The sequence below is a fragment of the Amblyraja radiata genome, chromosome 15, assembly GCF_010909765.2.
Source record: "Amblyraja radiata isolate CabotCenter1 chromosome 15, sAmbRad1.1.pri, whole genome shotgun sequence".
NCBI classification, from domain to species: Eukaryota; Metazoa; Chordata; class Chondrichthyes; order Rajiformes; family Rajidae; genus Amblyraja; species Amblyraja radiata.
This window is the reverse complement of record NC_045970.1, coordinates 8241904-8269177: the sequence shown is the minus strand read 5'-3', so window position 1 is coordinate 8269177 and position 27274 is coordinate 8241904. Positions and strand designations below refer to the sequence as shown.

General features: G+C 40.5%; 2 protein-coding genes across 2 annotated transcripts in view; both read left to right on the top strand.

The window, feature by feature from the left end:
• kif11 (kinesin family member 11) overlaps window positions 1-5893 on the top strand; it is a 73399-nt gene extending 67506 nt beyond the window's left edge. The window contains exon 24 of the mRNA XM_033033603.1: window positions 5312-5893. Within this exon, the coding sequence (XP_032889494.1) occupies window positions 5312-5440 (129 nt within the window). The 3' untranslated portion in view covers window positions 5441-5893. The remainder of the gene's footprint in view (window positions 1-5311) is intronic.
• Window positions 5894-17151: 11258 nt separating this feature from the next.
• On the top strand, window positions 17152-22315 carry hhex (hematopoietically expressed homeobox). Its single transcript, XM_033033602.1, has 4 exons — window positions 17152-17647; window positions 19656-19834; window positions 20370-20420; window positions 21528-22315. The coding sequence occupies exons 1-4, from the start codon at window positions 17290-17292 to the stop codon at window positions 21768-21770; spliced, it is 831 nt and encodes a 276-aa protein (XP_032889493.1). The 5' UTR covers window positions 17152-17289; the 3' UTR covers window positions 21771-22315.
• Window positions 22316-27274: the final 4959 nt, after the last annotated feature.

Here is a 27274-nt window from a genome sequence, read left to right as displayed (position 1 = left end):
TCACTCCATAACCACAAGGGCCACATCTAACTCCCTCTTAAATATAGCTAATGAACTGGCCTCAACTACCTTCTGTGGCAGAGAATTCCAGAGATTCACCACTCTCTGTGTGAAAAATGTTTTTCTCATCTCGGTCCTAAAAGATTTCCCCCTTATCCTTAAACTGTGACCCCTTGTTCTGGACTTCCCCAACATCGAGAACAATCTTCCTGCATCTAGCCTGTCCAACCCCTTAAGAATTTTGTAAGTTTCTATAAGATCCCCCCCTCAATCTTCTAAATTCTAACGAGTACAAGCCGAGTCTATCCAGTCTTTCTTCATATGAAAGTCCTGACATCCCAGGAATCAGTCTGGTGAACCTTCTCTGTACTCCCTCTATGGCAAGAATGTCTTTCCTCAGATTAGGAGACCAAAACTGTACGCAATACTCCAGGTGTGATCTCACCAAGACCCTGTACAACTGCAGTAGAATCTCCCTGCTCCTATACTCAAATCCTTTTGCTATGAATACTAACGTACCATTCGCTTTCTTCACTGCCTGCTGCACCTGCATGCCTACTTTCAATGACTGGTGTACCATGATACCCAGGTCTCGTTGCATCTCCCCTTTTCCTAATCGGCCACCATTCAGATAATAGTCTACTTTCCTGTTTTTGCCACCAAAGTGGATAACCTCACATTTATCCACATTATACTGCATCTGCCATGCATTTGCCCACTCACCCAGCCTATCCAAGTCACCTTGCAGCCTCCTAGCATCCTCCTCACAGCTAACACTTCCCCCCAGCTTTGTGTTATCCGCAAACTTGGAGATGTAGCATTCAATTCCCTCGTCCAAATCATTAATATTGTTAATAGCTGGGAACCCAGCACTGAGCCTTGCGGTACACCACTAGTCACTGCCTGCCATTCTGAAATGGACCCGTTTACTCCTACCCTTTGCTTCCTGTCTGCCAGCCAGTTCTCTATCCACATCAATACTGAACCCCCCAATACCATGTGCTTTAAGTTTGCATACTAATCTCTTATGTGGGACCTTGTTGAAAGCCTTCTGAAAGTGTAGATATAACACATCCACTGGTTCTCCCTTATCCACTCTACTAGTTACTTCCTCGAAAAATTCTATAAGATTCGTCAGACATGATTTACCTTTCATAGATCCATGCTGACTTTGTCCAATGATTTCACCACTTTCCAAATGTGCTGCTATCCCATCTTTAATAACTGACTCTAGCAGTTTCCCCACTACCGATGTTAGACTAACTGGTCTGTAATTCCCCGTTTTCTCTCTCCCTCCCATTTTAAAAAAGTGAGGTTACATTAGCTAACCTCCAATCCTCAGGAACTACTCCAGAATCTAAAGAGTTTTGAAAAATTATCACTAATGCATCCACTATTTCCGGGGCTACTTCCTTAAGTACTCTGGGATGCAGCCTATCTGGCCCTGGGGATTTATCGGCCTTTAATCTATTCAATTTACCTAACACCACTTCCCGGCTAACCTGGATTTCACTCAGTTCCTCCATCTCATTTGACCCCCGGTCCCCTGCTATTTTCGGCAGATTATTTATGTCTTCCTTAGTGAAGACAGAACCAAAGTAGTTATTCAATTGGTCTGCCATGTCCTTGTTCCCCATGATCAATTCACCTGTTTCTGACTGCAAGGGACCTACATTAGTTTTAACTAATCTTTTTCTCTTCACGTATCTATAAAAACGTTTGCAGTCAGTTTTTATGTTCCCTGACAGTTTTCTTTCATAATCTATTTTCCCTTTCCTAATGAATCCCTTTGTCCTCCTCTGCTGTTCTCTGAATTTCTCCCAGTCCTCTGGTAGGCTGCTTTTTCTGGCTAATTTGTTCGCTTCCTCTTTTGCTTTGATACTATCCCTGATTTCCCTTGTTATCCACGGATGCACTACCTTCCACGATTTATTATTTTGCCAAACTGGGATGAACAATTGTTGTAGTTCATCCATGCATTCTTTAAATGCCTTCCATTGCATATCTGCCGTCAACCCATTTAGAATCAATTGCCAGTCTATCTTGGCCAATTCACATCTCATACCCTCAAAGTTACCTTTCTTGAAGTTCAGGACCTTTGTTTCTAAATTAATAATGTCACTCTCCATCCTAATGAAGAACTCAACCATATTATGGTCACTCTTGCCCAAGGGGCCACGCACAACGAGACTGCTAACTAACCCTTCCTCATTACTCAATACCCAGTCTAGAATAGCCTGCTCTCTCGTTGGTTCCTTTACATGTTGGTTTAGAAAACTATCCCGCATACATTCCAAGAAATCCTCTTCCTCAGCACCCCTGCCAATTTGATTCACCCAATCTATATGTAGATTGAAGTCACCCATTATAACTGTTTTACCTTTGTTGCACGCATTTCTAATTTCCTGTTTGATTCCATACCCAACTCCGCTACTACTGTTAGTTGGCCTGTACACAACTCCCACTAGCGTTTTCTGCCCCTTAGTGTTTCGCAGCTCTACCCATATCGATTCCCCATCCTCCAAGCTAATGTCCTTTCTTTCAATTGCGTTAATCTCCTCTCTAACCAGCAACGCTACCCCACCTCCTTTTCCTTTCTGTCTATCCCTCCTGAATATTGAATATCCCTGGATGTTCAGCTCCCAGCCTTGGTCACCCTGGAGCCATGTCTCCGTGATCCCAACTATATCATAGTCATTAATAGCTATCTGCACATTCAACTCATCCACCTTATTACGAATGCTATTTAATGCTATTTAGTGCTATTACGAATAGCCGTGAGTCAACTGCCAGCCCACCAGCCTTGAGGGACTGAGCTGCCACCCCAGGAATCCATTTGGCCCACAATGTCCATACTAGCCCTCTGGAGACCAGTAGTCCCTGCAGTCAACAACACCCATACCAGCTCTCCAGAAAGCCCCCCTCCCACTGGCCACCAATATTGGAATTGGTGGAGAGGTGGAATATTGCGTCGGGGGACCAGCCCTCCCGTGTGAACATGGAACCCAACGGGTCCCACTTAGTCTGGTATTTTATATATTGTCAGTTTTTAACATCTAACTTCCATTGCAGCAGTTTTGCATCTCCCTTCTAAGCTAGCTTTGTAAATAAATGTATGTTCTGATTTTCTAAGTGATATGGATTTTAATATCAGGCTGAAGGCTGCATTGATTAATGGATCCAGATATCACTTCAGGCTATTGATTATCATAAATTGAGGATTTGTTAACATGTGATTACTTTTCTGCCTAGTGCCCCACCACACCCATCTAATTAACTCTCGGGTAACACTTAATTGAACATCATTTGTAAATTCAAATCCATTACATCCACTGGTTCTCTCCTTCACTATTTCAGAAAGGTAGCTAACTAGTAACTTAGCAAATACTTTGAACATTGAATTGAATTGAATCCTTTATTTGTCATTCAGACCTTTCGGTCTGAACGAAATGTCGTTGCTTGCAGCCATACATGTAATAATAAACAACACACAATAAACACAAATTAACATCCACCACAGTGAGTTCACCAAACACCTCCTCACTGTGATGGAGGCAAAAGTCTTAGAGTTACTGTCTCTTCCCTCCTCTTCTCCCTCTGCGCTGAGGCGATACCCCACCGGGCGATGGTAAGTCAGTCCCGCGGTTCAAGCTCCGCGGCCCGGGGGTGGTCGAAGCTGCCGCCCTCCAGTCCAGCGGACGCAGCTGTTGCAACGGGTGCTTCGGAAAACAGGCACCAGCCTGTGACCTGCGAGCTCCCAACATTGTCATCCACTGGCCCGCGGCCGAGCCCCGGATTCAGGTCGCCGCCACCGGAGCACCGTCTCCGCCCCGCACCGGGCCGCCCACACGGCAACGGCAGCGTCTCAGCCCCGCACCGGGCCGCCCACACGGCAGCGTCTCAGCCCCGCACCGGGCTGCCCCCATGGGAGCACCTTCCAGCCAGGACCCAGGCTGCCCTCACCGGAGCGCCTTCCAGCCGGTAGCCAGGCCACCCACACGGCAGCGTCTCAGCCCCGCAACGGGCTGCTCCCACGGCAGCGCCTTCCAGCCGGTAGCCGTGCCGCCCGCACGGGAGTGTCTCAGCCCTGCGCCGTCCGCCCTCACCGGAGCGCCGAGTCGTGCCGCTACCCGGACGTCGCCACATCTCGAAGACGGCCAGCCTCGCGTTGGTAAGTCCTGGCTGGCTCTACCTCCGGACCCTCGAGGTCGGTCGCAGGTTGGAGGCTGCCAGCTCCGCCATTAGGACTCAGCGCAGATGGGGGAAGAGAAGGGGGATACGACAAAAAAGTCGCATTCCCCCGAAGGGAGAGACAGAAAGCCCTGTTTCACCCTCCCCCCACACACATAACACCACCTAATAACCAAAAAAATTACTAAACTAGACAAAAAAAACAACACAAAAAAGTAAAAACAGACAGACTGCAGGCGAGCCGCAGCCGTATCACAGCGCCGCCACTTCCGGATGAACATGTTATTTCATAGATCCATGATGATGATCCAAAGCGCACTGCCCCAAAATAAATACTGGGTTTTTTTTGCATTTCCCCAACTACAGGTTTGAAGTTAGCTGGTCAATGGATCCTTGTTTCCCGTAAATTCTGGAAAATTAGAACCAATAGAAAATTCAAGGATTGAGTCATCAGGTCCGGGCAATCTGTTGCCCTCGCTCCTCTTCAATACAATACGATATGATTTAACTTTATTTATCCCAGGAAATAAATTGATCTGCCAACAGTCATAAACAGACTAAATACATGAGATTAAAGTGATGAGTGGAAAGGATTGTGGATGTGCAAAGATTGGGGGGGGGGGGGGGGGGGGGGGGGGGTTGGTCTCAGTCTACCTCATGACAGAAGGGGGGGGGAGTTATGCAGTTTGATAGCCCTACTTCATTTCTGCAGTAAAATCTTTGTTAGCTTCTCCACAGTTGATGCTTATGAGTTTACTGACATTAATTTGCCTTTCTCATCAGAAGCTTGATTCCCAAAGATATCTGAATGGCTTCATCAACTGAAAGGACATCAAAGTATCTGCGGAATATCTTTCCTTTTTTCCTGGATTACTGTTTATGCTGATCTTTTAATTTTGCATTCCTGCAGACCTCATCGTAACGGATTGATTTATCGCCTGATATTTATTTATTTATTATGTGCCTTGTTGTGTCTTAGTGCTGTACATTAATGAGATGCTGAGCTTCATTAATCTAAAGTAGAAAATTGTATTAATTTTTGCAGTAAATCCATTATTTTAAATTCAATATATTGTTTGCATACAACAAATTGATTATTGTTTTATTTCATCTTCTATAGTTCAAGAAAAGCCACAAAAACGACAAGGAGAATAAAAATACTGCCAGTTTTGACCCGTCAAAGTCAATTGAAGACAATTCTGTCCCGGCGGCAGTAAAATCTAAATTACCATTACGGGTACATAATTAATATTGCCAAACAGCTATAATTTCAATTGCATCTTCAATATCTGAATTTCTTCCGTTCCTACAGTTTTTGCTGCCTATCTAGTTTTTGAGTGCTTCAAAATTCTAACTTTCAAAGATTGTCATTCAATCATTGCCTCTTCCTTGTACATTTAATCATTTTAAACCTTTATTTCAAACAGTGTACTTTAGTTTCCATTAATTGCTTAGATATGTTCTCTGTCACAATACAACTACTGCTGGGTTATCTAACTTTTGTACACTTTTTGGTTAATTTTGTATCTTAACCCTGATCTGTGTTAAGTGTATATATACTTGTTTCTCATTAGCAAAATAAATAAATGTTCCATAATGGTTTCAAACAATCTTCTGTGTAAATGTAGACAATGTGCAATGGAACTTCATTTTATAGAAAGTGTATTTTTAAAGAGACAACAAATAAAGTAATATGATCACATTGTCTGTATCTCTACTGCCCACCTCAGCCAAAAGGAGAAGCTTCATGCAAAGGACATCTCAAAGAGGAATGGCTCTCTTGTCCACCTCACTCCCCCTGTCTCTGGAAGTGGCAGGAGTTGTTTCAGGTTTAAATTCCACAATTTAGAAATTATGTGATCAATAGATTGAGTGGGAATGTAGGGAGATTTATTTTTCCATCTGTAGTGATAGGTACCTGGAAGAGTGGTGGAAGTCGAGTCACCGATGGCATGTAAGACTGATGTAGGTGCACACCCAAATCCCCTAGGCATTAATGCATAACTGTTGAAAGACAGGATTAACATTGGTAGGTGCCTACTGATTGGCATGTTTCCATGCTGTATGACCAGGTGAAAGGGAGGGAAAGGTATTGATGGGGGTGGTTTTCAGGTAGTGAAGATGGTTGTGAAAAATTGCAGCAGGATCTTGATCGATTGGCCAGGTGGGCTGAGGAATGGTTGATGCAATTTGATGCAGAGAAATGTGAGGTGTTGCATTTTGGGAAGTCTAACATGGGCAGGACCTACACTGTGGATGGTAGGGCTCTGGGGGGTGTTGTGGAGCAGATGGATCTAGGAGTGCAAGTAGATTGGGTGGTCAAAAAGGCATTTGGCACATTGGCCTTCATCAGTCAGAGTGTTGAGTGTAGAAGTTGAAAGGTCATGTTGCGGTTGTATAAGATGTTGGTTAAGTCTCATTTAGAGTATTGTGTTCAGTTCTGGGCACCATGTTATAGGAAAGCTGGAAAGGGCACAGAGAAGATTTACGAGGGTGTTGGCAGGACTAGAGGGTGTGAGGTGTAGGGAGAGGTTGAATTGGCTGGGTCTCTATTCCTTGGAGCGCAGGAGCATGAGGGGTGATCTTATAGAGATATATAAGATCATGAGAGTAATAGATTGGGTAGATGCACAGAGTCTTTTGCCCAGAGTAGGTGAATCGAGGACCAGAGGACATAAGTTTACAATGAAGGAGAAAGGTATTACTAGGAATCTGAGGGGGTAACTTTTTCATAGCGATGGTGGTGGGTGTATGGAACAAGCTGCCAGAGGAGGTAGTTGAGGCAGGAACTATCCCAACGTTTAAGAGACAGACAGGTACATGGATCGGACAGGTTTGGAGGGATATGGACCAGATGCGGGCCGCTGGGACTAGTGTAGCTGCGACATGTTGGCTGGTGTGGGCAAGTTGGGCCAAATGGTCTGTTTCCACACTCTATAACACTATGGTAGAAGGGTTTGGCGTCAGTTTATATGGAGCTACCAGGGAGGCAATGTTCTCCTTAAAGTAGAAAAAACTCAAGGAAAATGTGTTTAAGGCCGAGTGGTGCGGTGAGTTGTTGAAAACAAAAATTGTGCTAACTAGAAGACCCTGCCTTAAAAATATTTGGCAAAAGAATCAGAGATGATGTTAGAACATTTATTTCCAGGTGTTACATTTTATCTGAAGTGAACGACCTACACAATGGTGAAAACAAATTAATTAGTAGCTTGCCAATGGGAATAAGCGTTTTGGGTATCACGACTTGCACAGGCCCACGCCATTCGGGATAAACATTATTCAGCTGAGCTACTGTGTACAGACCTGCGTATGCATTTCAATGAGATTTATAGATAAATGTGTCCTTCAAATATGTCGGCAGCAGGCCACAGCGTACTGCAGGCTGCACAAATCTACAACTGTATCTATTTAAATTATTGATTCAATACAGCACACCAGCCGAAACGCAAGAATGCCTGGAATAAACCTGTCAATTATCAAATCAATAGCCTGAATCACAGCCATTCAAATTCGATATTGATTTACACGAATTACGAGTTGTGTGGTCAAACAATTTGAGACTGTCCTAAACAACCTTCCTGGATTGAAGGAAACAAGGTGAGTGTGCAGTGCGGGGGGGTAGGTTGGAAAGTTCAGATTGGATTCAAACAGGCTGGTTAAACTTTTGAGGTGGGTTGGCTTAAATAAAGATGCTGTTGCTTTAAACTCTGGGGTTGGTTCCAGTCTGTCAGGGCCCACAGTTGGGAGCTGGGTCCGGGTGACTGGGCGGTGATAAATATGAGAATTGCAGCCATAGAACCGCAGCCAAACTAGAGGCTTCACTCAGGAGTGGGTTGCAGCTCCCCAGCTGACGGGACTTGTTCGCACTCTCTTTGAAGGAGGCACCGCCCGCCCCACAGATTGGTGACGATGTGGGTCAATTAATTAATGACTCGTTAAATTCCGCCACTCGCCAACCTGGGCTGCTCTGATCTGACAGCCCTCTCGCGAGCTCGCTGTGTGCCCGATCCTAACGCAGAACCTCCACAAAACTTTTGGGCTTCGGGTAACACCTGAACAAAGAGCCTCTGCTAACAAGGGCTGGTGAACTGCTGGTCAACGTGGACTGGGTGAGATGGCTGGGGTAAACACCACAACCACTGCAAACTTGGAACAGCACAGACCCTCCACTCAATCTATCCAATACTGAAGGGCAGGGATTTCCCAGTTAAACGTCTTATATCGGATTGGCAGCTCCTTAACAGGGCCAACCCTGTACTCAGTTTTCCTTGGAGATTAATCTTTGCCTTAACGGTACACTCACACTGCCTGTAGGTAAAGCATCAGCCCACATCACACTGATATAGTCGCTGCCTGCCTCAGATTAAATATATTTTTACACATAATTTATGAATAAAGATAAGAAAATGTTTCAAACACAAGTAATTTTTTCTTATTCCATTAACAAACACATTAAGGATTAAATGAAAATTATAGATTATTTAACTTTTTGAATATCTCATAATTGCAGATTAATGAACTGAACTAGAACTGGGACTGTAAATAGTGTGTGGACAGCAGAACAAGAAAGGAACCGATTGCGTTGACAGAATTCTAGATTAGAATTGGTAGAATAGTTAACAATTTCACAGTTTATACAACGCTGCATTCGCTTTAAAAAAATTCAGAATGACTTCAAATCCCATGATTCCTTGCGTTTATCGAGATACCGAAATCGCTTATTTGATTAAAACTTGAGCATTTTAAGGTGCAGGGGAAAAGGTGAGTATGATTTGATGCAACTTTTCCAATAACTGGCACAAACATAAACCAAGTGGTTTCAAGAGAGGAATGAAATGGTTTTATGGATTCTAGATTTGTTGCTTCAGGTAGAAACAAGGAACTGTAGATGCTGGTTTACAAAATAAACTGGTAGCTCAGCAGGCAGCATCTTGGGAGAGCACAGATTGGTGACGATTTGGGTCAAATCTGCAGAAGGGTCCCAACACAAAAAGTCACACATCCAAGTTCTGTCTGTATGGCTTCAACTATTAGGCACCAATAATATTCCCTTAAACAGAAATATATATATTATCCTATGCTATATTTAAAGATATATAAATAAATAAATAAACATTTAGTCTCAAACTGTGAAGTTGGGATGTTCAAAATGGGACATGTGTTGCCTATCTATGTAGGATAATACAATTTAATGCTGTTGATTTTTTTCAGATTCTTGGGTAAGAATACTCTTTAATTTTCTAATCTCTTCCGGTGTTGTATTTCATGAGTTTACAGAGTTCTGTTACATTTCTTAACAGCCTGATCTCAGGAATGAGTGGGTTAACATATGAGCTTTTGATGGCGCTGGGTCTCTACTCGCTGGAGTTTAGAAGCGTTTAGAGTTTAGAAGTTTAGAAACTTACCAAATAGTAAAAAGCCTGCATAGAGTGGAAGTGGAGAGGATGCTTCCACTCGTGGGAGAGTTGGACCAGAGGTTATAGTCTGTGACTAAAAGGACGTTCCTTTAGGAAGGAGTTGAGGGGAATTATCTTTAGTCAGAGGGTGGTGAATCTGTGGAGTTCTTTGCCATAGAAGGCTGTGGAGGCTAAGTCAATGGATATTTTAATAGTAGAGATAGATTCTTGATTGGTAATGGTGTTAGATGTTATGGGGAGAAGGCAGGACAGTGGAGTTAAGAGGGGAAGAAAGATCAGACACGATTGAATGGCGGAGTTGACTTGATAGGCTGAATGGCCTAATTCTGCTCCTGTCCCTTATGAACCGTACTTTCAAAGTCCCAGGGCTTTCTCAGTTTCACTTCCAATCTCAGTAGTTTATTTTCGGGGGCTCTGGTGATAGTTCAGACCAAAGATTGGTTCAGACATTGTCTTCTGAACTTGGCCCCATCTGCTGGTGTGTCTGAGGAACAGCATTTTTTTTTTGCCCTCTAGGCTCTAGCCTGCTAAAGCTACCCGTAAGCAGTACAATGTAAACAAATGCCAGCACTGGGCTATCAGATTGTTGACAATGTCGATAGCGTGCGTTTGAACTCAATGCAGAATACAGTGTTTGTACAATGTAGGAAACTAGCACAACTTATTGGTTTAGTGCATGGTATTCATGACCTGAAACTTGCGAAATGGAAGTATGAAGAAAACGAAGTTTTAAACCAGGACGGGAGAATGTTTTGTCAATTGCAAACTAATATGCCTCATTTTCAAAACAAGCAATCTGCAATGTCATCACGAAGTGAGTCACAGGAAGTTTTCAACTTCATATTGGTTAAGAGTTGGGGAATAACAAGCTGATTGCAATAAAATCACGTCGATCTGCCAACACACTCGACTTTGTGAATTTCACTGAAGTTTATTAATGCCGGATATTTTGTTCAGAATTTACTATTGTAGAAGTGGTAGCGATTATAGATTCCAGTAACAAAAAACTGGGGCAAGTAATAAAGAAAATTACAATCTCGCACATTGTTAAATACTATATTGATTGAAGCTACACCTAGGTGAATGATATATTAAATTAAGTCCCTTACGGAAGTTGTCGCATTATAAAATGCTTTTTCGAATGGGAACATAAAATAAAATGGTGAAAACCCTATGTATTAAAGAATAATGAATACCATCATTATTTAAATCCACGTGCAACATCTAACCAACTTTAAATATCATCCTTTAAACGGTTACTATCGATCTTGTGATAATTCCTGTACAGCCCCCTTCCCCACTTACCCTCACATTCCACTATCTGAGACTTAACATAATACCAGAATATCTATATGTTTGCTTGAAACTTGCCGCCAACGAGACAGACGCCACCCACGCGATTTCATTGCACGGATTCCCGATTAACTCATCGATCTGCTGTTTGTAAATATTGGTTATTTGACTTTTATCTCTCCAAATTAAACGTTTACCTGCTCATCTCTCCACTTGACAGCCGTGTGCTATCCTTCAAATAGCATGTCTTCCTTTCGTCAAATACAGTGTTTATCAATGTATTTAAGTTGCAGGAGTGAAGCGAGATAAAGGGGGGGGGGGGGGGGGGGGGGACTTTAGATTAATTTACAATTTCTCAAAATGTTCTGTAGTTCTACGAATATTGTCAGCAATGCCATAAATAAAGGTTATTGCACAAAATGTTTCAGTTGACATTAATTAATGTAAATCAAGTAGATTCCTGGTTTGAGGGTATAATTCAGGCCTTTAGGAAGTATTCAATTACGTAGGATTATATTTAAATTTCCTCTTCAGAATGGAATTTTAGTTTTCACTTTGGGCCCAAGGGTTTACATTTTCGAGTATTCTCGATGGATCTGTTTATGGAAGACGTTGAAGCAATCCTCTTAAATCAATCAGCCATATGATAAAATGTCCAAATTAAAACTCCTTCCTCTGTATAGGCAGGGTTTAAATGGCATTGAATTGTGGCTAAATCACAGTTGATCATTTTTTGTTTAGAAGCATGTTTTAATCCGAGATGTATTAAGTCCCTAATACTCGGTGTGGTTCAATCTACAGCATTTAAAACATACGTGTTTTACTATTCACCTAAATCCAAAATCATTGTGTTTTGGCTTTAGGTGCACATTATGGATGAACAAATGATCTTAATTAATAAGGGCACCTTTCCAGCAATGTATTTAAACCCCAAATATATACATTCCAAGGGCAATGATTCCAATGATTACATGATAATACATGGAGGGGGGTCTGAAGAAGGGTCTCGACCCGAAACGTCACCTATTCCTTCGTTCCAAAGATGCTGCCTCACCCGCTGAGTTTCTACAGCATTTTTGTCTACCTTTGACAATACATGGACGTGTTTCAGTTAAAACCAGCAAATTGTACTACAGTCATTTCTGGGATTATTTCATAGAAAGCTGACTTCCTGAATCGTTATCACTTAATATTCCAGACCTTTAATGTTTTTCATTTTCGTTTCCCGCCGACCTGCTCCGTTTGAACTATATTTAATGAAGAATAATGCGGTTTCCTATGCAAAGCTATCGATATATGGCTAAAAAATGAGCATGAGCATGAGTATAATTTCGCAACCAGTCCCAATTTATGATGCTATTAATCAAGTAATAATCAAATAATTTATGATGCAATTTATCAAACACATTGTTCCTCCCGCGAATATAGACACATAATGCTGGAGTAACTCGGCGGGACAGGCAGCATCTCTCGAGAAAAGAAATGGGTGACGTTTCGGGTCGAGATCCTTCTTCAGACCTATCGCGAGTTCACTTAACAAGGACGACAATTCAAAATTAAACAATTCATCTGGGTTGTGTATTTTGAAAGATAAGTGAAGTGTGTGTGCATTTTTGATGCAATGTCAGTGATTAAGTTATTGGCTTGACTCTAGTCATACAATCGTATAGCACGTGAACAGACCCTTCGGCCCACTGAGTTCAACCTATTCCTCAAAACCTATTTTCAATGATCCTACACTAGTTCTATTTCATACTCCCCAGATTCCCATGACTATGCTGCCCGATTGCCCCCATTCAATTTGACCTCCTCAAGACAATAGACAATAGGTGCAGGAGGAGGTCATTCGGCCCTTCGAGCCAGCACCGCCATTCTATGTGATCATGGCTGATCATCCCCAATCAGTACCCCGTTCCTGCCTTCGCCCCATATCCCCTGACTCCGTTATTTTAAGAGCCCTATCTAGCTCTCTCTTGAAAGCATCCAGAGAACCGCCTCTGAGGCAGAGAATTCCACAGACTCACCACTCTCTGTGAGAAAGAGTGTTTCCTCGTCTCCGTTCTAAATGGCTTACTCCTTATTCTTAAACAGTAAACAAAGAGGAACTCAGGCACGAAAGTCCACTCACCAATCACTCATAATTGTGCTAATACTATGTTTATGTCGCGGATAAATGTCGTGTGCCTGTGATTGGACAGATCTATCTTTACCGCTGTGGTTGGCGCTAAACATTAAGCCGAGCATCTCGACTTTGCTCGAGGATTAGGCACTTCCTGCAGAACAATTATATTGAAACCAAAGGGTCCCCGTAACAATAAATAGCGAATACGCGTGGATCTGTTAATATTTAAACAAATAATTTTAGATTAACGTTCATATTTATAGGTTTATGTAAACGGTTGTTGCAACAATCACTTCATGAAGTTCCTACTCCACGTTTTTGTAGATAACTGATTAAGTGTTGACAGTATATAACCGTGGCCTCCTACATTTTACAATGTTTCACGATTATATGGCCCCCAGCACTCTTCCATTCAGAATAGATTACAGTTATCTTTAAGAGGCTGATACAAGCTCATTTAAACCCCGGCGTGTTTCAGCAGTGGCGCCATCCTGACCATCCATCGTACTGCCGACTTAGAATCTTCATCACGGATATTCTCAGCTCTTTGATTTGGAAAGACCTCAGTATAATTTATTTTATCTGCCGAGAGTTGTTCTAACGGCAGGTGCCCATTACGGCGCCAACGGGTGGAATTATTGAACAGTAAGAGAGTTATAGCGTTTTTAAAGACCTTTTCTTCAAAGTGATTCCTATATCCAAATCTGACATTCAAAATAATAATGTATGTTATGAGCATCAATGGATGCGAAATTCCCAATGTTTAAAAGGTTTGGCGATTACTACAAGGTTGAACAGATGACCTCACCTTGTGTACAATCCTAATACTGCATTATATTAATCACTCGCATTAAACAGAACTCGATATCCATCTTTCATAATTATACACCAGTCGAGACTCCAGGTGAGTAATACAAAAATCGTGCGTCAAAAAAAGTTAGCAACTCGAAATTCATATGCATCGGCTGCCATGTAAACGAGGTTTACTTGATAGAGAATTGTGTAGGAAGGAACTGCAGATGCTGGTTTACGCCGAAGAGAGACACAAAATGCTGGAGTAACTCAGCGGGACAGGCAGCATCTCTGGAGGGAAGGAATGGGTGATGTTTCGCGTCGAGATTCTGAAGAAGGGTCTCACCTGAAACGTCACTCATTCCTTCTCTCCAGAGATGCTGCCTGTCCCGCTGAGTTACACCAGCGTTTTGTGTCCATCTTCGATAAAGTATTCGATGGGTATTGGGAAGGCTCATTACTTGGCAATAGTCCAGCTGCTCTTACATTAACCATTTTTTTGAGTTCTTCGTTATTTTCAATAACCTTCTGGGTGCTATGGCTTCTCGAATGACTGAATTGAAATCGATTGAACACGCCACCTATATAGCTGCAATATAAAGTAGAACATCTATGGAATGGGGGAAGTCAATGAAATTACAACGAGCTAAAATAGTTTATATAATTTCGCTTATAAGAAATTATAATTTCACCGACATTAAAATCTTGTTCTCTATGACAAAGAGTAATAATGCCAGGGATATGTGTTTCAAATCAATCTTCCGATCCGCGATCTATCGTGTCCAGCAGTTGTGGCACTTCTGAACTTCTCCTGCTGTATTTCGCTCGAATTACACGCGCGAACGAGGAACAGCCACAACAAATTGATTTTGTATTTACCCCACTGAAATGTGGAATGAAAAACCCCCCACCTCTGTCATCATAAGACGAGCAATGAACTCACAGGCAAATGTGTTCCAAACTATTAGTTGAGTCATTAAACTAATGAAGTGATTTGATTACGCTTATCAATGTATTGTCTAATATAATATAATCACTATTGAAGGCACCCAATGAGACTAACAGCCATCTGTGATAATCACCAGATTAGGCAGTTACTATTAATCGCATCAAACTAGAAACAATGGCTGAGTTAAAATAATTTCGTCGCTTTAAATGAGTCCGAACACGACGGTGCAATGCTGAACAAGATTAGTTTTAGACTTTAAGTTGCTTGCTTTCTTATGATGCATGTTACAAGTGGATTACAATTGACAAGATGATCCGTGATTATGACAATATAAAAGCCTGCATTATTAGTCAATTAATTTGTTCTTATAAACGTTTAAGTAATCATTTTAAAAGAGAAAAAAGATCAGTAACACAACGATTGTTATGTCATCCCCCCCGTTGATACCTGCTTCATTTTTCTACTGCCCTGCTTTCAGTCTTACACTGTAAAGCATATGCTTGATATGTTGGAAGAGAAAAAATGGAGTCATGTCCACTAAATCATCCAATTAACATCTCGTAGGAAGGAACGGCAAACCGGAAAGACACAAAAAACTGGAGTAACTCAGCGGGACAGGCAGCATCTCTGGGGAGGGGAATGGGTGACGTTTCGGGTCGAGACCCTTCTTCAGACCAAAGACATTCCGCTCTAGTATCTTTGCTTCAGACTCAATTCTGAGTCAGAATTCAGAGTTTGAAGATGTGGCTCGACCCGAAACGTCACCCATTCCTTCTATCTAGAGAAGATGCCTGCTGAGTTACTCCAGCATTATGTGTCTATTTTCCCATTAACATCTCCTTCGAGCAAGCATGCACTAAGCTATTTGCTGTAAAGTTCTTTTCCATTTTAAACAAAGCCAACAGTCTAATTATGTAGCTGTTTCATTTGCTCTTGCTCTTGCTCAAAATCATCACCAATTATAAAATGGGATGGCATAATGGAAAATCAGAATCCATTTGGGCAGAACCGAGGCAATATTTGAAATTGATTTGATTTGCACGTTTGACCTATTTATTATCGTGGTTCGGCCAATATATTGTAAAATAAATGATAAAAATAAACCAAACAATTTTTAATCAGAAAATAACACGTATGACATTTAATCGTTGTCAATTCTTACCGAGTAATATTCGACGCGATTATATAAAAGATGATTTGCGTTTTCAGATTCCTTGCTTGGAATAAGCAAATACGGGAAAAAAATCTATGTTTTGGCGTTAAAACGACTTAATTATACACAAGGTAATTTCCACAGCCATTCCTGTAATACACAATCCCCTTGATGTATTGCTATCCATTAATGGGGAAGTGCGAACACTGATTTAAAATGTGGATTGGTCTGTGGATGTCTCGGTCCCTAAACCAATTTGTTACAAGTAGCCGCAAGAGCTGAATGTGAACGTGACAACAATCCTTGAAAAATCCTCATGGTCAACAGCAAGCAAAGCTGATCCGAGGCTTGTTTCTGACACGACAAATTCATTTCCCTTGTTAGATGCAATAATTCGCCCTAATAAATAACGAAATATAATTTGTATTACAACTTCGAGAATTTTAAAAGCAATAATTTCTTCCATTTTTATCTTTTATTTAATAAAAAATGGAAGAAATCATTGTTTTTAAAAGGTAAATTGGGAATAAATAATTACTTTTCATTTCTAATTTTTAATCAAAGTTTTGGAATAGTTTCCTCTGTCAGAGTTGTACTTTGTTTATTTTAATAAACTTCCTGTGGTTTCAAAATAAATCTTAGCTGGGTTTGTTAAGGTATTTGGATTGAAAATTAATGTCCCCGCAGTTTAAACCAATTCAGATCTTGACGAAGGATCCTCTTCCGTAGACGCCGATTTATTCACAACAGTCGCTTGTGTAAACACCGGGCGCCATTTGGAGCGGTAACGGATGCTCTACACACAGTACCGTGCACACCGGTGAGCTGGAGGCCTATTTAGTGTCCTCTAAACGTGACTGATTTGGAGATGAGATATTCTCCAGGAATTAATACACTAGTGAAAGTTACAAATGTTTCCTATTTAATTTAATCATGGACACCACTAAGAATGAATGAATAATCGCGGTACACGTGGTGTGTCTACTGCATGGAGTTGTACTGCAGACTCTGGTTGTGTGCAGGGCTCTCTCTCTGCCTTTTGCAGCTTTACCTGGCTGGGACACTCCGTTCACCTCGCCACTCTGCAGTGTCAAGGTGGGACCGGTCAGCGCGGCTGCGCTCCTACAGCAAGGGGCGGTCAGTCAGTCAGTAAGTTGCCAATCACCATGCGGCTAATGAAGGCAGATTGACACAGGGCCCGGGCCCGCCCCCTGCGCTTAGAAATCACTGGCTCGCCGGAGTTTTGATAAGTTCAAGGAAGTTGATAGTGGGAATATCCCGGCCGCTCCAGCAGTTCCGACTTGCAGCAAGCGGAGCCGTGCTCAGGAACGCTCCCTCCCTCCCTCCCATTGAGAAGTGGCCAGCGGCCGTCATGCAATACCAGCACCCCGGCCCCTCCGCCATGAGTGTGAACCTGCCGCTGTACGCGCCCACCCCGATGCAAGCGGTGCATCCAACACCCTTCTACATCGACGACATCTTGGGTCGCAACGGGACTTCTCACGTCGCCCCAGTGACCCTCGGACCGGCCCTGCCGTCCCCTAATTCCTCCTTCACCACCATAGCTTCCCCATACCGGACTCCAATCTACGAGCCGACTCCAATCCACGCCGCCTTTCACCATCCAGCCTTGGCACCGTACGGCAGCAACGCCTTCTCCGGACCCTTGTACCCCTTTAGCAGGACGGTGAACGACTACACGCATGCATTCCTCAGACAAGACACCCTGGGTAAGAACCACTTTAGTTCTGATCGCCTCTCGTCGCCGTGCTTATGATGTGCATTAGAGTCGATGCAGCTTTAGATAAACCCCAACAAGACTCTGCAGCAGCAATGGGTCATTTCCTATTTCGTTTTTACTGTATCGAGATACTACTGTCACAGGGCACGTTCATTTTACTGCTTCAGCTCATCTGAATTTTCAGGGATTAAAAAGAAAGACACAATCTGGACAATCGAACAATCTGAGGAGAAAATGTCAATGACTCAATTTGACAACTCCACTGGGGCAGCTCATTCAAACACGCAATACGTTGTGGAATTATAAGTTCAAGTACACATTTCCTAGCTACCGTGTACATCTGGTGTCTTGTACACATCGTCCCGTGATGTGATTACAGATTTTAATGTTTTCGTTGGCATAAAACATATTGTTTCTGCCTCGAGTAACAACCAATATCCGAATACTGTTTTTTAGGCAAAGAATCGAAAACGAAAGAGCTATATTTGTATTTTATTGTTTTACATAAACATCTTTCTGCCAACAAACCTCCCGTGGGAGATGTAGATTGTCAGAAATGTTCACTGAACCTAAGAACGGCCGAAAATATTTTACTTACTTTTCCAGTTATTGTCAACTTATTTTTAAATTAGCCTTTAAATAATAAAGTGCATAGCCCGTCAATGTGGAGGGGGTCTGCTTTAAAAAAATCATTTAACTGATGGTCCGCTCTGTTGAAATTGCACCCTTGAACTAGTTTAACACACAGCATGTGCTCGAAAGGCTGACCTTTTTCCGTTCATACAGGAAATCTTGAGTTCTCGATAGGAGTAAATCTGGTTACAGAGCTGTTAAATGTTTTCCTCTCAGTCCGAAGCAGACTCTTCCCCGGGAGTCGTGCACATTGCTGATTATTTTATCGACATCCTCAATACAGACATATACAGGAAACACTCGAGTTCTGATAGCCGGGATACGTTTTTCTGATATTGTTCATTTCCTCTGTGCGGGGTATGAGTTTATGGCAGCTAAAATAACCAGTTGCTTCCTATTTTTTGTGGCTGTTTTGCAGCAATTGAAGTGGAGACTGACGCAAGCGAAAATCGCGGAAAATAACAGCTCCGTTGAATTTAGAAACATTCCGCTGTGTCTTGAATGTTGTTGAAGTCAGCCTTGAAAGTGCATTAGTTTAACACTCTAGATGTAGGGATTATTGTGAACAGAAAAATATACTTTGGTAATTAGATGGCTATTGGGTAAAGAAGGCATAATAACAAATAAATGCAAAATAATCTGATTCACAGATTATGTGTTGCATCATATTGTGAAGTTGCAACACTTTCTAGTTTACATTCAATCGGACGATATTCGACAACACTAGGTAGGCAATAAATGGCCAAACTCGTCTTTGCACAGAACCCTTTGAATGCACTTCATGTTTACAAAAATGAACTGCTACATAGAAACCGTAAGTGGCCTTTCTCGGTTTCCTTAACTCATTTATGTCAAGAAGCAGAAGGAAATAACAGCCCTTTAACAAGATAGACCAACAGGAAACAGATTGACGGAAATGTTGCCATGGTCCTGAATTTGTAGATTTCACACAACCCTCTTGGTTTGTATGAAATCAATGTTGCATTGTGAGACAGAAAAAGAGACCCCGGTTCATTTTTCCAGTCCTTGTCCCAAATTTGCTGAGTTTTTTTCCCCTGATACTCCAACCAATGACAACACAAATAAACCAGGACAAATTTAACATTGTGCTATTAGGAAATAGATCAAGTTGTTTTAGATTTAACCCTCTGGATTCTATATAGATTTATTTTTTAATCCAAGTTTTTTTTAATGTCGATCTTTTATTTGATATCACATATGCAATATATTAAGGCGGCCTGATTGTATGACCATGAACTGCTGAAATAGGATTCAAATGTGATTAAACTTCATTTATATAATTATAACTGGGCGAGATGATCCAAGTTTGTCATTCCCATTGTTTTGCTTGATTTCTCTAATAGGAAAGCCCTTGATATGGAGCCATTTTATTCAAAGGCCGCCGCACAAAAGGAAGGGAGGACAAGTTCGATTCTCAAACGATCAGACTATTGAACTGGAAAAGAAATTTGAGACCCAGAAGTATCTTTCACCCCCTGAACGCAAAAGACTTGCCAAAATGTTGCAACTCAGTGAGAGACAGGTACACGAAAACCATGTAGTGAACAATTGAATGAATAATGTTTAAATAGTCTCCATACCTGTAGATTTTTTCCCACCTATGCAAATACAACTGCACCAGGAATATATATGGTCGACTCCACCAGTATAAATATTTTAATAACGAACCTATCTAATGATGGTAGATTTAATATTTACAAATTTAAACTGTGATTTTAACATTTCACGCAAAAACATAACAATGATGATTTACATTAAAGTTTTAGAATGCTTTACTGATTTTTGTTGTTGTTGCTAACTATCTGACCCGACTGATTTTTCTTCGCGTTTCAATTGAGGGGTATTTATTTATCTCACATAGTCAATGTTCTTCCTTTCCCATTCTTGCCTCTGGGTTAACTCTCGATTAAAAAGACAGACCATTTAAAACACGCTCCACTTTTTGGGCCTTAAAACGGGTGATTACATTTTTGTTTGCAAACAATCCCATCAGAAATCTTTGCAATACTTTTTTTTTGTACTGAAACTTTAACGATGATTTTTTCCCCCCCCCGCAGGTGAAGACTTGGTTTCAGAACCGTCGTGCCAAGTGGCGGCGATTGAAACAGGTAGGAACATTCTGCTGCCATCTAATCTCCGTGGAGCCCGACGGTTCCCGTTGTTATGGAAATGAATGTACAAACGAGAGACGCTAAATGCCAGAGCCTATTATATTTTGTGTGCGAAAGTAATTTGAAAGGTTATTTAACCTCTTTACCTTGATTGAAAAAACAAATAGTCATGTTGGAATTCAGGATGAACCACTGGAGCTGCACAAATGTTAAAAGCTTCTAATGTAGTTCCTATATCAATTAATTTGGGCTTTTCGCGCCCTCCCCATTAGGAATCTCTTATTTTTTCAGCTACCCCATATGTTGTTTGTGCAATTGATACTTATCGACCAAGTTGCCAAATTATCCACGCAATTCAAAGAATATTTATTGCTCCATCGCTGGCGATTATTAAACGCATTTATTGAACTATTGGCTAGGAATACGTAATACACTGAGCAAATGAAGCTTCTGCTAACGATTTAAACTGGGCCCAGAGCATAGCAGCCCAGGCAAGTACAGGAACTGTAGGAAGTTTCATCATCGTGTGATCGTTGTAATTCGGTGGTTGCTAATTCATTCAATGAGATATTTCCTTCATCAGCAGTTAGATATATGTTTTGCTTCAGAAGGAAGTCAGGTCAACGTGGTTGCTTCTTTCAGAAGGAGATACTCACAGTTTTGTCTAATTAAAACCATCTTGTCTTACAATTCATTTTCAGGATCTTTAATATTTCCAAATGACTTTTATTTTAAAATAAAGATGACGAACATTAATAGTTAAACTAAAACTAGACAACCCTACTGGCTAGTCCGTGGACTCTTGATTCTCAGCGGGTTGCAGAATTTGATTTCAATATTAAAACGAAAAGTAACCTAGTCGCAATTAAGGTGGGCGGGCGGGGGTGCATATTGCCAACATACGATAAAGCAGATTGGAGTTCTAGCGAATTCTCCGTTTATTTATAGAATAATAAAATATAGCTCAGGACATTTAAACATGACAAACCACGAGTTTACAACCACGGGTGTTCCTGCCGCGGCGAGTTCGTGGTCTTGTATATATTTCGCCTCCTACTTTTTGAGGTAATAATAGGAAAGGCATTTTTTTTTTTACACACACAGGAAAACCCTCAAGGAACCAAAAAAGAAGAATCGGACAATTCGGATCAATCCATCGAAAGCCAATGTGAGAAGGGCCGGGAGAGACGCCTGAGCCCCGATCAGAATAAAGCAATTTTACTCAACGGGTCACATTGTTCGACGCCCCCAGCTTTTCGGCAAAATGAATCCGAAGTGTCGGAGGATAGCGACGAAGAAGTGAACATCGACGACGATAGAAGTACTTATCCTGTAAATGCACAATAAAACCTATAGGGACACAACACGGTTGGCGAATGGAAGGATAGTGGTTTATCCTTGCACTTTACTGGGAAGCGGACTGGTAGGTAGGATCTATTTCCTAAAGCCACGAGAATGTACAACGCGCCAACCCCCAGAACCTTTTAAAAAAAAAGGATAGAATTGGGTCAATGTTCAATGAACGGCCCCATATGCTATTGACCTTTAAACGCGATTGGATGAAGGGTTGTGTTTGACTCAGAATAGCAAGTGGTTATTATATTTATGTACAGGAAGTAATTTTTGAAATTGGAATATTTTAATACTTGTGTATAGAACGTGCCTTTGTAATATTCCATTTTGTATGAAATTTGTGAGAATAAGCAAAGAGTGGAGTAATTTATACAACCACACAAGGCTGTGGCAACCTTGTATCTGACCGGTAGCTTTCAGTAAATCTTGGTCCCTCCTTATATACCTCATATCCCACAAGTATTCTGTAGATTATAATTTGTAAATACATGTTTGGATGAAACGCATTAATAAATGCAGAAAGTAACACAAAATACTCATCAATTCTAATGTGTACTTTATTATCACAAATATACATATTTACTATTTTTTGTGTCAATCACCAGAAATACATTTGGTCTTATGTTTCTGATACGTTGCAGAAAACCAATTATGTATATTATGCAGTCTTCACATTTTGTTCACACGCTCGGCCTATTTGTTGATAGATGTACAGATACACATAGAGAGAGCCCACAGTATATTTAATAAAATAAGTGGGAAGGTAGTATTGAAAGGAAAGTTTATGAACCAACATGCACATTCAGAATTTTAGTAGGCCCACATTAGAATATTTACAGTGGTTATTAATGAAATATTAACGAGGTTTTGATCCACCATACATATAAGCTGCATTTCGCCCTATACTGTATATGCAATATGGTTTTGTTGTTGGATTTGAAGTTTTAGCAAGTGTTTGGCCAGTCATATCTTTTGAATGGCACAAAAAGGGGTTATTATGAGAGGAATGCATTGCATCAATTTAATGGTTCAAACATAACAATTTTGCATTTTTTGTTGATCACTTGATTTACTTTAAGACTAGAGGTTCAACGAACACCAATTTATTTTCAGTGTATTGTCGTCAGTTTGCATAGACAGGCCTCGCAAAGGATGCACAGGCAAATTGGATGAAATGTCTATTTTATTGGCTAATCCAATATGAATACCTGAGATCATTTAATAATGGAGATACGGGAGATGCTGGAATCTCGATCAATAAATTATAATTCTGGAGGATCTCAGTGGATCAGGCAACATCTGTTGAGGGAAATGGGCAGAGGACTTTTTGGATTGGAATTGGTATTGGTTTATTATTGTTACATGTACTAAGATACAGTAAAATACTTTGTATGTCTGGCAAAGCACACAGTATGTGTGTACAATCAAGACAAACACAAGAATAATCGATAGCATAAGGAAAAAAATAACCAGAGCACAGAATGCAACTACAAAAAAAAATGCAGATTTAACAAAGTCTTCCCTCCGCAGATGCTACCTGACCTTGTAAGTTTTGCACTGTTTTAAAAATGGTAATTGTAACTTGTATCTCAAGCAAGCCTTTTATAATACCAACAAATCATGGTCCATATAGAGACCTAAAAGTCATACAATCTAGTTAGAAACTTATTAAATGCTCTTTCTGTTTCTAAATTTAGCAGGTATAGTACAAGTGTCCATCTAATGATAATAATAATAATAATAATAATAATAATAATATCTTTTATTGTCATTGCACATAAGTGCAACGAGATTTGGTATGCAGCTTCCATCCGATGTCATAACTTAAATAACTAATAAAATTTAGACTTAGATACCCCGAGAACATGGTTTGTAAAAAGAACATTACAACAGTAAAATAGTCAAAACAGTTCAAGGGAACTGGCAAGGGAATGTAAAACTTCGTTTATAATGCAATAGTTGTGTTCCTTTAAAACCTCACGTTAAAAATCGTGCAACAAAATAATTCTGTCAATGGAGAAAGGGGGTTAGACCGAACGAGTTTCAGACTCGCAAGAAATTTTTTTCTGCAGGATTAAGTTTATATAAATTTATAAGATTATTTTTGTTACTGCAAGTTAAAAATACTAAATACTGTGGGATAAAGTATCATTGATTAATCGAGCATTATTGTACAAGTGCTAATAGAAGTGATTGTCAATTTCAATGGCCATTTGCCCTGAAACTGACGGACCGTATTCTTCAGAGACGATGGTGTCTGATTATTGCTGGGAGGTTACATGGAAACTGTTTTGTTCCATGGACTTTTTTTTTAAACAAATCTGCCTTTCCTCTGCTTCCCAAATATCTTTCAAGTAGTTCTGGAGACACAGGAGATTGCTGATGCTGGAAAACTGAGCAAAAAAAACAAAACTATTGGAGGAACTTTGTGGGTCATAGGAAATGAACAGACGATGTGTCACCTGTGGACAGGGAAACAATGTTAATGTTTCAGATCACAAACTTGTGCATAGTACTAGTTCTGTGGAAGTAATAGTATTCCGTGAGGCTTGTTCTGCAAACAACTTATTTTTGAATCCAGAAAGACTATTCCACTTGAAAGAAGAGTATGGAAAGGAATCGGGAAATTAATTTCAGTTTTAGTTTATTGGTATGTGTACGAAGGTAAAGCAGACAGCGGAAAGATTACAATCAAGCCGTTCACAGTGTACAGATACATGATAAGCGAATAACGAATAATGGAATGTTGCCCAAGTTATAGGATATGAGAGAACATAACTATGTGCTGTCCCTTCATCAAAGATTAATTTGTACGCAATACTTTCCAGGAATTAATGCGATTTTATCAGCGAGCACTAGTAGTCAAACACCAGGCTGTCCACTCTAATCAATGTCTGAACCTTTTTGTCTTTAATACATTAAAGGCTACTTATAAAAACACATCTCCTTTGTACAGATTTCCTGCAGATGACAATTACATTATCTGTAACAACAAACTCAGTAATATTTTCATGTATGTAGAAGTAGCGTGAGACTTTGTAGGACTCTTCAAGGTCAACATTTTGTAGGACTCTTCAAGGTCAAAGCATCTTAGGCTACCTGGACTCTTCCTAGTGCTCTTTACTACAAGACTTAATAAATATTGACGTATTATTATTTATTAAAATTAAACCACTCCAAACCCCATCTTCATAGAACTATGTTGCTCACTGCCAGCCTCCATGGCAGTTGCCGATGCTCTTTTCCTTTATCATAGCCTTTCCTTCTCCTATTTCCTTATCCTAAAAAATAAGAAAAAAATTTGGCTTCCTGGCAACCAAGGCTTACTAATTCTTGGGGTCCATGTTACAATTATTTGTTAACAAATACATTAACCATGAAGGGAAACATGAAAATGATTTGAGCATGGAGGTTCTAGAAGAGTAAGTGCTGGAATATATAGAGTAAAGCTTACTGCTGGTCATCTTACCAGACCAATTGCCAAGGGTGATGGGAATTGTAGAACCCAGGCCAATCTAATGGTATTAAAGGCAGACAAAAAATGCTGGAGTAACTCAGCGAGACTGGCAGCAACTCTGGAGAGAAGGAATGGGTGACGTTTCAGGTCGAGACCCTTCTCTGTCCCAGGCAGATCAGTTCCCTGTATCTGATGGCCTGCATCTGAGAGTCTTAAAGGAAGTGGCTGTGGATGCATTGGTTGTAATTTACCAAACCTCCCCAGATTTTGCCATGGTCCCAAGGATTGGAAAAATACTAATCTCCTACCACTATTGAAAATAAATCAGAAAACCCAAAACAAAAGGAAAGTTAACCTGACCTGCTATTGGAAACTGTTGGAATCCACTATTAGAGAGGTAATAGAAGGACATTTAGAAAATCGAAAATTGCAAGAGTTCTTTAAGAATGTAACAGCAGGATGAACAAAGAGAGACAGGACAGACATTGTATTTGGAATTCCAGGAGGCAATTGATAAACTGTTATATAAAAGTTACTGCGCAAGCTAATAGGGTTTTGGTTAATATATTGACATGAATAAGGGAATGTCTAATAAACAGAGGGTTGAGATAAATTAGTCATTTTTGGATTTGCAACTAATAATTAGTGGGATGCCACAGTGATCACTGTTGGGCCCTCTATCATTTATAATATATGTTGCGTACTTTATTGAAGAGGCCCAATGTACTGATGGCAATTTGCCAACAATGGAATAATAGGTGGATTAACATTTGTGGGGATACAGAGCGATTACAGAGGGACAGAGAGACACAGACACGAGAGAATCTGAGTTTATCCATTGTGGAAGGACGAATGAAAAACAAATTATAATTTTTGTGAACTGTGACAACAAAATCTTGTAGGTCATTAGGAACTCTGATGGAATGCTTGTTCTTTAATTGATATGGATTGTGATTATTGGCAAACTGAGTGACACTCACTCTTCTTATTCATTGTATAAAATGCAAGTATTTTTTCCATATCTGTAGTCCTTTTGACAATTGAGCAGTGACTAATAGAACTCACCTACCTCTGACTATACAATCCCCTGGGAAAGGTTAAAGACACTGTGGCCACTGAAACACAAACAAGAACATTCTTCTGTAATACCCCCCCCACCACAACTCTTAATAGCAAACCCCGGGAAACGACAGTAGCCTAATCCTCATCATAAACCTATGTGACTAAGTATGCTCCTCCATTATTGAAAATTGTCATAAAATTGCACGTTGCACAATTAGCCTGTTTTCTTTTCGAAACGTTTTTTTTAATGCACACAATAACATACATTTTTCATATATAATCTCACATTAAAATGGGAGTTGTTGGGTACAGAACCACTTTAAAAAAAATGTTTTATATTCCATACAGCATATATTGGATACAAATGCATGAATTTGGAAGCAATATTTGCAATGAAAGTACAAACAAAAACTGCAATTGCTAGAAATCTGAAATGAAAAAGGACAGTCAATGCTAGAATTGCCCATTGACTTGAAGAGTTATCTCTGTTACCCCATGGGTGTTGCCTGATCTGTTGAATATTCCCACCACTTTCTCTGTGCATTCATGTTTGTGTGTACTATTTTCAAACTGACGCCAGCAAATACTAATACTTCATGAATTACCAATGCAAGGAGATCAACTTATGATGGAGTTTGAAACGTAGCTGTGGTTATCGGGTAGAGATTGTTATTATCTTCGTTGTCTTGAGTCGCACCTTCTTCCAGCAAACTATATTAAACAGACGGGAGACACTGTGGATGCTGGCATCTTGAGTAGAAAGCAAAGTTCTGGAGGAATTCAGCAGGTCAGGCTGAGTTTATGGAGGGAAAGGAGGAAATGTCGGCTCAGGGCCGTTCTTTGAAATAATATATTAAACAGACCGCAATAGACCGATCCAATTAAAACGTAGGAAAGAGTAAACACATTTAATATTCAATGAAAATAATTAATAGTTAAATAATTAATAGTTAAATATTTGATTTTTTAGTTTTCTTGT

What these genes read in the sequence shown, in the direction of transcription:
- hhex (XM_033033602.1), top strand. Translation starts at nt 17,290, where the DNA reads ATGCAATACCAGCACCCCGGCCCCTCCGCCATGAGTGTGAACCTGCCG. An exon ending in TGCAACTCAGTGAGAGACAG is followed by an intron (nt 19,835 to 20,369) that starts GTACACGAAAAC and finishes CCCCCCCCGCAG; the next exon opens with GTGAAGACTTGGTTTCAGAA. An exon ending in AGTGGCGGCGATTGAAACAG is followed by an intron (nt 20,421 to 21,527) that starts GTAGGAACATTC and finishes TTACACACACAG; the next exon opens with GAAAACCCTCAAGGAACCAA.